This window comes from Actinia tenebrosa, unplaced genomic scaffold (genome assembly GCF_029948245.1).
Source record: "Actinia tenebrosa isolate PJP-AT-01 unplaced genomic scaffold, QUT_ActTen_1.0 PGA_scaffold0__85_contigs__length_37466705, whole genome shotgun sequence".
In the NCBI taxonomy this organism is placed as follows: Eukaryota; Metazoa; Cnidaria; class Anthozoa; order Actiniaria; family Actiniidae; genus Actinia; species Actinia tenebrosa.
Window position 1 is genome coordinate 28,385,793 of NW_028292569.1, and position 12,092 is coordinate 28,397,884.

The following is a 12,092-nucleotide window of genomic DNA, read 5'->3' on the forward strand; positions in this document are numbered from 1 at the left end:
ATTTGCGTTCAGTTGTTCGGTTTCCTATTTTTCAATTAAAGACCTAATCACGATACTTACATCCCATAGTGGTCCTTAGCATCTTCTCCATCTCAATCCCTCTCTTCTCCAACTCCGCATGCAACGTTTCTAACGCCTGTAACTCATCAACCATCTCCGTTGGCGACAACACAATCTCTTCCTCTTGAACCAAGTCGGACTTCTCTCTCTTAATTTTACAGTTCCTCAATGACCTAAAATAATCATTCTGAGCTTTCGAAAAGTTATTCCCTTCGACACCGAAATAAAATTCACCCTCGATGTCAATAGTTTCAACGCTGTTTTCTTCGATAATAATATCCCCATCTAGTCCTTTAGTGTTGCATTCACAAGTTTCTACCGTAAAAAAGCGACTGTTCACTTTTGTATACGAAGATTCTTGTGCTATTATGATGGACATTTTCGGCGAATCGCAAGAAGAGTTTGTTTCAGCGAGAGAGTTTTGACTCGGCCATCTTGTTTCGTACGAAGATACTGGAGAGATCGGAGAGTCAGGAATTGAAGAGCTGTCGCTAAATGGCGGACTAAATAGACGGTTATTTGATGACACGGATGTTTGACTGCAGCTTCTTTCTCTCTCGCTCTCGTCTCTCTCACTGTCACTGTCAACAGATGGTCGTACGATAATAGGGATAGTTCTTCTAGTAGGAGAAGGTGTCGAGGAAGATGAAGAGCCTAGGTTTTCTGAAGGTGACAATTTGGGCAAATGTTTGCTTTTAGCTTGAGATGAATTACTAATCTTCTGCGATTGTGATTCATTGGAAGTTCTAGAATTTTCGTCTGGGTTTCCAAGTATGTGATTGGTTTGGTTGCACAGATCACGTGATTCGTTAATGGCGTCATCCATGTGACTGGCGCTGCTTTGTCCACTAGAAGTCCCCAATGAATTGTTCGATTCTTCAGAGTCCTCGACTCTTTTCCCCTCTTTTTCCATCTCATTTTTCTGGTCATTTGACAAGTCTTCTTTTCCTTTTGATTGTTCATTCCAGTTTCTGACAACCCTTCGTATTTCCCTCTGCATTCTTTCATTCTTCTTCGCGAGTTTCTGCTTGTGTTTGTTTTCAATTATGTCTTCAATGTTCATAAACTTTTGGCGAAGTTTCTGGACGCTTCCTTCTTGTGGTCTTTCTTCTTCTTCTCTGCTGTAAGCATCATTTAATCCTACAGAATCCTTGATTTTTTCCTTCCAAACCTGTTTTCCTTTAGTATCCTGTTGGTTGTTTGTCTTTTCAGGCGATTCCGCATCGGCTCCTTCATCTTTTTGTAGCGAATTCTGGGGAGACAATTTTGGTTTCACTGGATTTATCCTCACACAAGACTTAACTTTACCGTTTTCTCTCTTAACCTCAATTTCTAATTGAGTAGGTCCACCTTTAGTAGGAAGAGAGTTGTCGCTTTGTGATTTCTTTAGCTCAATTTTCGAGTTCATTGAGACCGAAAGAGTGTCCTTTGGAATGTTTTTCTCTACAGAGTGTCGTCGGCTACTGGAGTTTTTTCGCCTCGTGGACGAAAGATCCTCAAAGCTCTTTGGAAAAGAGTCTATTGTGATGGAATTCTTTTTGACGATTGAAAAGGGAGGAGTTAGACTGTTGCTTCGAGAACGCGAGTCCAAGGATGATTTTCTAGTGTGTGATGTGTCAGCTTTTTCTAGCACGTCGAATACCTTATCCGTGATTGGCTGAAGTTTGATCTTAATGTCGTCTTGCTTCTTTCTGAAGTCTGTTAAAAGTAAACCGTTATTGTTACTAAATATATCGGTATTAATATATCAGTCGGTCACTCGGGTCACTCGGTCGGTCACTCGGTCAGTCACGATCGGCCAGTCGGCCAGTCGGCTGGATCACATATAAGTTGAGTTTGTTTAATGTGTTGTTCTCTCCTGTGCCACGAAAGTTTTTCTCCAGGTTCTCCGGTTTCCTCCCTTCGTAAAAATCACTTTGTGAGTCGTAAATATGTATGTTGTAAATATAGAATGTAATGGTAGTGCGTGTGAAGGGCAGCTCACGAAAAAGCCCCGTATCGGGAGTCAGTCAGCTAATCGACGTCAGTCATTTTATAGACCCTTTGCATTGATTTCCTAGAGGAATTTTTTTAGGGGAAAAAACAATAGGCCGTCTTTTCTTATGCAAAAACAAATCCATCGTTTGTCCCCCAGTACTCAGTGACTCAGTGTAAGAGGTCTATACTATAGTAAGGTGTTAACTCACCTCCCATGCATTCATAAATACAGCAGAACGTTTCAGTTTCTGGACAATAAGAATACGTCCCAGGAGTCAACACAGAATCACATTTACTGCATTTAAAGCAAGCTCGATGGAACAGCCTTTGCTCTGCTACAAGTCTTTCAATGATGTACACTTTCTCTTCACAGATGGAGCACTTAGTTCCAAGATAAGGTAGACGGGGAGCCATGCTCGGGGGATGAATGGTATCTGTTTTCTTGTCCTTAAATATAAAAAAATGGAAAACGAAATAACAAAGATCGAACTTTCATTTTTGTATGAGCATTATTTCTTAATTCTATTTCTTTCCAAGCATTATATTCATGTGCCTTCTCTTCCGTATCCGTAGAACACAGGAATGACACTCTAGGAAATGACGCTTGGTCTGAAATGGGAAAATATTGCACCACAACCAAATGATACCCTAGGGAATGACACGTGGTCTGAAATGCAAAAACATTGCACCACAACCAAATGATATCCTAGGGAATGACACGTGGTGTGAAATGGGAAAACATTGCACCACAACCAAATGATATTCTAGGGAATGACATGTGGTCTGAAATGCAAAAACATTGCACCACAACCAAATGATACCCTAGGGAATGACACGCGGTCTGAATTGGGAAAACATTGCACCACAACCAAATGATACCCTAGGGAATGACACGTGGTCTGAAATGCAAAAACATTGCACCACAACCAAATGATATCCTAGGGAATGACACGTGGTGTGAAATGGGAAAACATTGCACCACAACCAAATGATATTCTAGGGAATGACATGTGGTCTGAAATGCAAAAACATTGCACCACAACCAAATGATACCCTAGGGAATGACACGCGGTCTGAATTGGGAAAACATTGCACCACAACCAAATGATATCCTAGGGAATGACACGTGGTGTGAAATGGGAAAACATTGCACCACAACCAAATGATACTCTAGGGAATGACACGTGGTCTGAAATGCAAAAACATTGCACCACAACCAAATGATACCCTAGGGAATGACACGTGGTGTGAATTGGGAAAACATTGCACCACAACCAAATGATATCTTAGGGAATGACACGTGGTGTGAAATGGGAAAACATTGCACCACAACCAAATGATACTCTAGGGAATGACACGTGGTCTGAAATGCAAAAACATTGCACCACAACCAAATGATATCCTAGGGAATGACACGTGGTGTGAAATGGGAAAACATTGCACCACAACCAAATGATACCCTAGGGACAGACACGTGGTGTGAAATGGGAAAACATTGCACCACAACCAAATGATACCCTAGGGAATGACACGTTGTCTGAAATGCAAAAACATTGCACCACAACCAAATGATACCCTAGGGAATGACACGTGGTGTGAATTGGGAAAACATTGCACCACAACCAAATGATACTCTAGGGAATGACACGTGGTGTGAAATGGGAAAACATTGCACCACAACCAAATGATACCCTAGGGAATGACACGTGGTGTGAAATGGGAAAACATTGCACCACAACCAAATGATACTCTAGGGAATGACACGTGGTCTGAAATGCAAAAACATTGCACCACAACCAAACGATAACATAGGGAATGACACGTGGTGTGAACTGGAAAAACATTGCACCACAACCAAATGATAACATAGGGAATGACACGTGGTGTGAAATGGGAAAACATTGCACCACAACCAAATGATACCCTAGGGAATGACACGTGGTGTGAAATGGGAAAACATTGCACCACAACCAAATGATACCCTAGGGAATGACACATGGTGTGAATTGGTAAAACATTGCACCACAACCAAATGATACCCTAGGGAATGACACGTGGTGTGAATTGGGAAAACATTGCACCACAACCAAATGATACTCTAGGGAATGACACGTGGTGTGAAATGGGAAAACATTGCACCACAACCAAATGATACCCTAGGGAATGACACGTGGTGTGAATTGGGAAAACATTGCACCACAACCAAATGATACTCTAGGGAATGACACGTGGTGTGAAATGGGAAAACATTGCACCACAACCAAATGATACCCTAGGGAATGACACGTGGTGTGAATTGGGAAAACATTGCACCACAACCAAATGATACTCTAGGGAATGACACGTGGTGTGAAATGGGAAAACATTGCACCACAACCAAATGATACCCTAGGGAAATGACACGTGGTCTGAAATGCAAAAACATAACACTCTCAAGGTTGAGGGTCTATTATTCATAAATAAGTCAACGTAAACTTACATTTTCTGAAGCAGTTTTGAGGTTCTCAGTGCTTGGGGATTTGATCAGCGTGTCGTCAACTTTTAGGCGGTCCTCTTTGTTGTCTGAACGGAAGACATTCTTCAGAGCTGAGGAGATCTTCTTAGCCTTGCCTTGAAGGGCATGGTTACGATTCGAAGCGCGTTTGCCAGCTTTTCCTGATAGTGAGAGATCGCTTTTGGCTTTCATCGTGGAACTCATTTTAGTGGACACTACTTGATTTGCTGTGGAGGAAATAAGACATCTCTTTAGCAATGTCTTGCAACATGGTGGTCATGACTTTTGCTATCTTATCCAACATGGCGGACATTTCTTACCTGGTATTTTATCCTTGAAGTGATTAAAAAGCTGCGAAACGAACGTGATTACGCCGAGTTTATCAGGAACTGGCTTGGCGATCATATCATGGATGTCCAAGATCGATGGAATGTCTAGATGTCTCTCGCAGATGTCAAAGGCCTGAGTAGAATCAAAACCAGAAATGAGCCTCTGCATTTGCTACCTCGTAATCGCAGAAGCAGAAGCAGAAGCAGAAGCAGAAGCAGAAGCAGAAGCAGAAGCAGAAGCAGAAGCAGAAGCAGAAGCAGAAGCAGAAGCAGAAGCAGAAGCAGAAGCAGAATCAAAAACAGAAAAGAAAAGAAGAGAGAAGAAAAAATAAAAAAAATAAAAAAAAAATAAAAAAATAGAAGCTTGAGTATGAAATACTTTCAGGTCACCCATCCAGATACTAACATCGCTCAACCGGACTTGACTCAGTGTCTTGGAAGCACAAGTTTTTTCCACTCGTCTACGGTTCCAAGAAATTAGCGCAACAATAGCAGTGGAAAAATGCCCCAGATAGACTAGATTATTTTTCACTTTAAATCAATGCGCCTAAAGCGTTGCAGGTGGTGCAAGGGATTAGCTGTAGATATGGTCTGGGGGCCGGCTGGTCTCTCCCCTGATGCTTCGGCTAGAACATCATCCTGCGTAATCCGTGCAAACAAGGGCTGAAGGATTTAATTGCCGTCAGGTCCGAAGTCCATACGTCGCCTCAGCTCTGCGGATGTCTTGGGGGTATGGCATGTGGTAGGTGCAGGTTTTTTGGAATTAATTGTCAACTTTTATGTCCGTGGAGGCGGGTTCGAATCCCACTGTATCCAGATGATAATTTTTTATTCTTCCTAATATCTTTTTTTAATATTTATATTTTGATTGGAATCACACCCTTCGACATTCACAACATTAAAAAAACTGCTTCCCGTCCGTGCGTCCGTGCGTCCGTGCGTCCGTGCGTCCGTGCGTCCGTGCGTCCGTGCGTCCGTGCGTCCGTCCACAGAGCGTTTTCACTCACGTGACAAGGCAGCCATATACCAAACAATCGAAACTTTCCGCACACAATTTACATGAAAATAGGGTTTAATAGCGCAGCGCAACCGTGACGTCATAAAAACGAAGACAAAGGCGAAATTCGGACAAACAAACTTACAAGTTTACTTTCAGCAGATAATTTTCACAACCGATCGTAGTTGATCTTAGTTTACATGGGTTATTATTGTAACTTTAAGTAAAAATAATAAAATCGGTTCGTATAATCCTCGTAGCGGTTAAACAGAATGCAATGTTTGTCCGAATCTTTAAGCTATTTTTAGAATCAGTGCGCTGCGCTATTCCTGGAGGGTAGAAAATGTAGTGTTTTGGTACACTGAAACATGGCTGCTATGACGTCACGTGAAAACGCTCTATATCCCATCCATCCATTTATTCATTTTGACAGCCAAAGGAAAAAGTAAATCACACTTAGCTCAGTAACACGGTCCTTAAACAGAAACATGTTTAATGATGCTGTAGATAACAGAAAAATTACGGAAATGTCTGCTACAAAGATCGGGTCAGACTAGATAAAACTGATGATCATCTATACATGGTTACAACTGCGTCAGTCAGTACAGTGAAGGTTTTCATTCATAACAGCAAAGTAAATAAACCCAAGAGCGATTTAGATGAATGGAATCAAGGGCTGTTCGTTTATTAATACGTCGCAGGGAGGGCCTTGCGGTTTTTTATTGGAGGCATATTTTTGTAAGACATACCAACAAAAAATTGCCTAAATTTTTACCCAAACGCGCTACTTTTTTCTTAAAAATTGTACCCCCTTGAAAACAAAGTTTACCCCCCTCAAGTTACGTTTGTTTCAAAAAATAACCACCCTCCACCATTAAAACCAAGCCCTCCCTCCCCACGACGTAACAAACGAACAGTCCCTAAACTCTGCGATTTTAGAATTTTTGAGAAGATAAAACTTCTCTTGATTATGTACATTGTACATCTGCATCATTTAAAAAAATATCTAGACATTTTTTTATTATCTACAGCATCATTAAATATCTTTCTGTTTTATGAACGTGTTACTGAGCTACTACGTAAGAAGAATTTCAGCTTTGTGCGAGATCTTTTATTATCGAGAAAAAGTATTCCCGAATTTGTTTCTAAACATGTTACACACAGCAATGTCTTGAGAGGTTTTTCTAAGGTTCTCCGGGTTTCCTCACTCTGCCACTGAAAACTTAACATGCTTAATTCCAATTCGAACTTTAAGTTAGCTGTGCCCTGACTTGGAATCAGCCCAGGGGTTGTTTCAGGGTTCAATAAAATACCTAAAATTACTTGATATTTTGCACAATTTTGTAATATTCAAGTTTTGTAATTAGGATTTTTCGTACTTAAAAAGCCTTAGAAACGTTGATAAGAATGAGATTTTTTAGCAGACAAAGAACGACACTATGCCCGAGGGCGATTCCAGCGATAACAGGCCTTGAAATATGGCTTTATTCAATCTATCAATGCCTGTAACAGATATACTTTAGGTGTGCTGACTAAGGGTCAAGTTAGCATATAATTAGCAAACTACTATATTTTTATTTATCTTGCAATTATTTAAGGCTTTTGTCATTTTAGTCGCGTTGGTGCGTTAGGTGTTAACAGATTTCGTACTTTTTAACTATCCAGCGAATATCCCAAAATTATCCAAATCCAAAATTAAAGAACAGTGTTACAAAGAGACATGTATTGGTATCAAGATGTTGCTTTAGGCTAATTTTGGCTACCCAAAGGAACGTGGATTCGAGCTGCAATATCTTTTTTCGCATGAATAAAGAATACTATGATTTCGTAAAAAAAAAGCCCGAATACAATGAAAGGTTTGCTATTGAATAAAGCCTCGAAATAAAAACCCTCTGAATATCAACTGAAGCAACAATGAAATAATAATAATGAATCGAGATAATCAGATAAAACATATCCATTAACAAAAACCGTTAATATACAACATCATATACCTACCATTTTGTTATTCTTGATGATGTTTTCCTTCGACAACTTAGCGAAATCACTGAAGGAGAAAAAGCATAACAAATATCGTACTTTCCTCTATAAATAAGACTCTAAGTTCGAGTACTTTGACGTACGACACTAAAACAAGCTAACCCACAAATGGATAGAGCAAAATAGAGTCTTAAACTTACATTAAATCGGGTCGATAGCGATGAATAATCGCACAAAAAGCAAGACCATCTCGCCATGAGCTCGTCATATTGTAAATATTCACTTCATTGTATCCTTCAGTTTGCTGCCTCGACCAAAGCAATAAAGCTCTTGCTCCTGCGGCCATTGTATAGATAGAATCCTGTGAGTTTACAGGACTTATATTGTCAGTCATAGACTCCTTTTGCTCTGGCATTAAAACTTGTCTGAAGAAGACTACTCAAGTTAAATCACATGAAGATTGACTCGAAGGCGATTGAAAAACTCGTATCTCTAAATTTCTTGCGACGATGATTTTCTTTAAGAAACGTTCTTTCCTACACGTAAAAAGGGATTCATCTCTTCGTTAAACATAATTGTAAATGTCGATATAACACTGAATACACAGTAGACGACCCTTGACATGTGAACGATTTCCCAGTAGGACCACTTTGAAGCATTCTTGTAATTCCAATTGATGGGCGTCGAACAACCCCACACTTACATCTTCTACTCCCCCTCAACTACTAATTAAGTTAGATAAATAAAAATATCTATCTGTCTTAATCTCTTCGATAAGATAAAAATAAAAGGTTCTAAAAAGTTGGTTTCTGCGTTTTAAAAATCTTGGAAAATATTAGAAAATATTTGCGTGCAGCGGGCAGCATAAAGTTGGCTTCCCTTAGGAATGTAGGCTGGCCAGTTCCTGGACTTAAAACTGTTATCTCAAGATTTGCTTAAGAAGTTCATATAAAGTCATAATGGCGTCTGCTCTGAGGACAAAAATGTAAATTACTTAGCGATTAAGATTTCAAGGGCTAGATAAATTTAAACCCTTGAGTGGAGTTTCCCTTCGAATATCGTATCTTTAATAAGAGAAAAATTAATTATTTCATTCTTTATCATCTTCATTTAGTGTGTCACTTCATCGATCAAGGCGTTAGGTTTATTTTCAGTTTAATGAAAAATAGTTTTTTGGAAATCCGCAATTAATGTAACGCAATAGCGAGTGACTTAGCTTGTTGTGTGACCAAAATACCAACGTCTGATCTTTATTTCTTTCTTCGTTTAAGTATCTCTCTCTATTGCTTCTCAAAATTATTGCGCAATCTTTGTTAAAAATAGAACTCAATTCAACCTCTGTAACGCTGTAACAAAATTGTGAGATAAATTGAGTCGCGAGGAACATTGCCTAGTGTCACATTCCCTGTCAATGCAACTGCAATGCACTTTTTCAACACGCAACAAAATTGCAAGACAAGCCGCAAAGAACATTAGAGACCTTTAGCACGACGTTCTTGTCGGCCCGCAAAGCTCAAACTGCAGTTACGCGTCAGGCGTTTTCCATCACACTTTCGACATTAAGCAAGGCGTCATAACGAAGTTATTGCTGGATGAGCCGTCATATTGAATTTCATTGGCGCTGAGTATTTCTCCGTGTTTCTGTGCCTGATCCCTAGCGGTTAGCTGTAAACCTGATGCTAAAGGTCTCTATTGCCTAGTGGATTACGTACGGCCACCACACACGAACACTCCAGCCCATCTTAGCCTACTTATCGCTAAAGAGTCTAAAATGGCTGGTGGTGATCATACAGGCTTAGAATGAGTGTTGAGTAACTCTCTTTGTCAGTTTTGAAGTGTCTGTCTAAAGCGGATCAATAACAGAAATATTCCGGTTATTTATAGAAGAGTAAAGGCTATACTGCTATCAATGTGTTGCTACAGTTGCCATCCGGGTTATCTGAAATTGTGGTGTAAATATGGCATCATTAGAGAGTTTTAGATTTACGTTCACGGCAAACGTGAAACGTCAGTTGACCAATAAAAACGTCTTTTAAATTACTGAAAAAGAATCGCAAAAAAATCCAAGTAGTAGGAAACAAAAGAGTATTTGCGCTTGGTGAGAAGGTTCGTAAAAGGTAAAGTAAAATAAAGGAAAACTATGAAAACGTGGTCACGTTTGCCGTTTGCGGGAAGAAAAAAAGTCAACCTAAAACTCTCTATTGCCAAACTGAGGTGTCCTGAAGCTTGTAAAACTTGACCAGAGAAAAATAAAAACATTACACCATTGCAATAAAAATATAAAACTCTTTATTTATTGAGTTACTGTTAACAACCTCTTATTATCAACCTTTTTTTCTTATTTGGTGGTCTGGAATTCCATAATTTCAAGAGAAAAAGTGAGACCTCAGATTTGAAAGTATTCTCGATTCTGATTGGCTAAAACTTTTTCTCATTTAATTAAGCTGGATACAATAGACTTTTTTACGCGCTAGCCAATCAATAAGCAAGTTTGTTTTTCGTAAGAGGAAAGTAATTGAATTTGGTTGCTCAATGTAGCACGCCCTGCACCATACAAACTGAAGGTTTTAAACATGCAGAAATTAATCAAATCGTTTTAAAAATAGAAAATCGTATCTTTCAACGCAATCTGCAAGTAAAACTTCAGCGCCTTTAGTCACTCCTTTTTTTAATCACAATACAGTTGCAAATACTCCAGCTAGAATCAATCAGTTCGTATGGAATTATAGTCAACTCTCGTTCAACAACCTTGGGACCTTCACTTCATGATCATGTCCGTAATAGCGAGCGTCCACAATAGCGAAAATTGTTTACCGTCATTTCTTTGTCAGTATTTTTGTAGGGGATTTTTCTCCTATACGTAATAAGGTATCCGTAATATCGGGGTGTCCCCAAGGCGAGAGTTCACTGTACTTTGAATATTAATGTGTTTCAGTGAAGGTCCGTTGAGTTTCAAAGTGTTTGTATTGTCAAAGTTGTGCATTCTTTACTTTACCGTTGGTATTTGTGAACATTTAGACCATGATTCGAGGCTAAGCCTGAGTAAATGAGTCTGTAATTAAACACAGAGGTATTTGACTAATTCCAAAACGATCTACTTCTTCTTGACTTTCGACCCGTGTTAGAGGTAACATGATTTTTTTTGACATTGGGTTATTTATAGGGCGGAAGGGCAAGAGATATAGTAATGTCAAATATTTTTTCACATTTTTAAGCTAGTAGCTCGACTGATGTAGTCTGTCTCCATCGGGGGGATGGGCGAGAGGATTAGAACTCTGATAAAGAGCTCTGAGACGTGAAGATCTTGAACTATGACCCTCTACAAGAAACACCTTGCATAATATGATGATACGTTGGCTAATCATTGATAAATCATGCATTTGCATGCAATTTTGATGTGTCGGGTTCAGCTATTCTTGGTTTGCAATCAATCCCAAGAGAGCACAATAACAAAAGGGATGTCCGCCATGTTGGAAGATATAACAAAAGAATTCATTGAAAAATCTTTTGTCAAATTCTTCCAACATGGCGGCTATGACGTCTATTGCAAACGAAGGATCCCTATAACCCATAAAAGCGGTAATAAGATGTTATATTCTTTTGAAACTGACTTTTCCCGAAAGTTGAAAGAGGAAAACGTAAGAAAAAAAAGAAGCCCAAACGAAGAAGAAGAAGAAGAAGAAGAAGAAGAAGAAGAAGACTGACTGGAAGGGCTAGAAGTTCTTCCTTCCTTCCTTCGTTCGTTCGTTCGTTCGTTTCTTATTCCTTCCTTCCTTCCTTCCTTCCTTCTTTCCTTCCTTTCTTCCGCCCGTTTTTCTTTCAGTTCCTGCCCTAAACTCTCCTAAACAATCTTCTAAACAATCACTTCACAAATATCCGTCTCATTATGAAACCCAGCAGGTCATTTCCTCTGATGTCTTTCACGTATCCCTTACTAAAGACTCTACGAGATATTTTAAGCACTTCTAATATGTATCTCAAACTGCTGCTAGGTGTCATTTGCACCAACATATCAACTTTACAAAGGAAGCATGTAAATTTTGAAAAATATAAACTCATTACGATATTTTCAAAAGGTCTAAAGGTTTGCATCGGAAAGATTAAAGAACTAAGGAAAATCGCATTTGTGGCCATGAATTTTACCACCCGCTTGCATGTATGCATGGAATTCGATTCCTAATTCATATAGTAGTTGTCTTTCCACTCAATGTTTGAATAAGGTATTTACTACCAATTCCAAAATGCTTCGCAATTG

At 39.3% G+C, this 12,092-nt stretch overlaps 1 protein-coding gene across 1 annotated transcript in view; it reads right to left on the minus strand.

Annotated features, from left to right (window-relative positions):
• The window catches only part of LOC116301679 (uncharacterized), a 12,440-nt gene extending 3,987 nt beyond the window's left edge, over positions 1 to 8,453 (minus strand). The window contains exons 1-6 of the mRNA XM_089038914.1: positions 8,038 to 8,453; positions 7,856 to 7,904; positions 4,852 to 4,993; positions 4,517 to 4,758; positions 2,247 to 2,484; positions 61 to 1,758 (exon numbers count right to left, since the gene is read on the minus strand). Coding sequence (XP_088895040.1) covers positions 61 to 1,758; positions 2,247 to 2,484; positions 4,517 to 4,758; positions 4,852 to 4,993; positions 7,856 to 7,904; positions 8,038 to 8,252 — 2,584 coding nt within the window. The 5' untranslated portion in view covers positions 8,253 to 8,453. The remainder of the gene's footprint in view (positions 1 to 60; positions 1,759 to 2,246; positions 2,485 to 4,516; positions 4,759 to 4,851; positions 4,994 to 7,855; positions 7,905 to 8,037) is intronic.
• Positions 8,454 to 12,092: the final 3,639 nt, after the last annotated feature.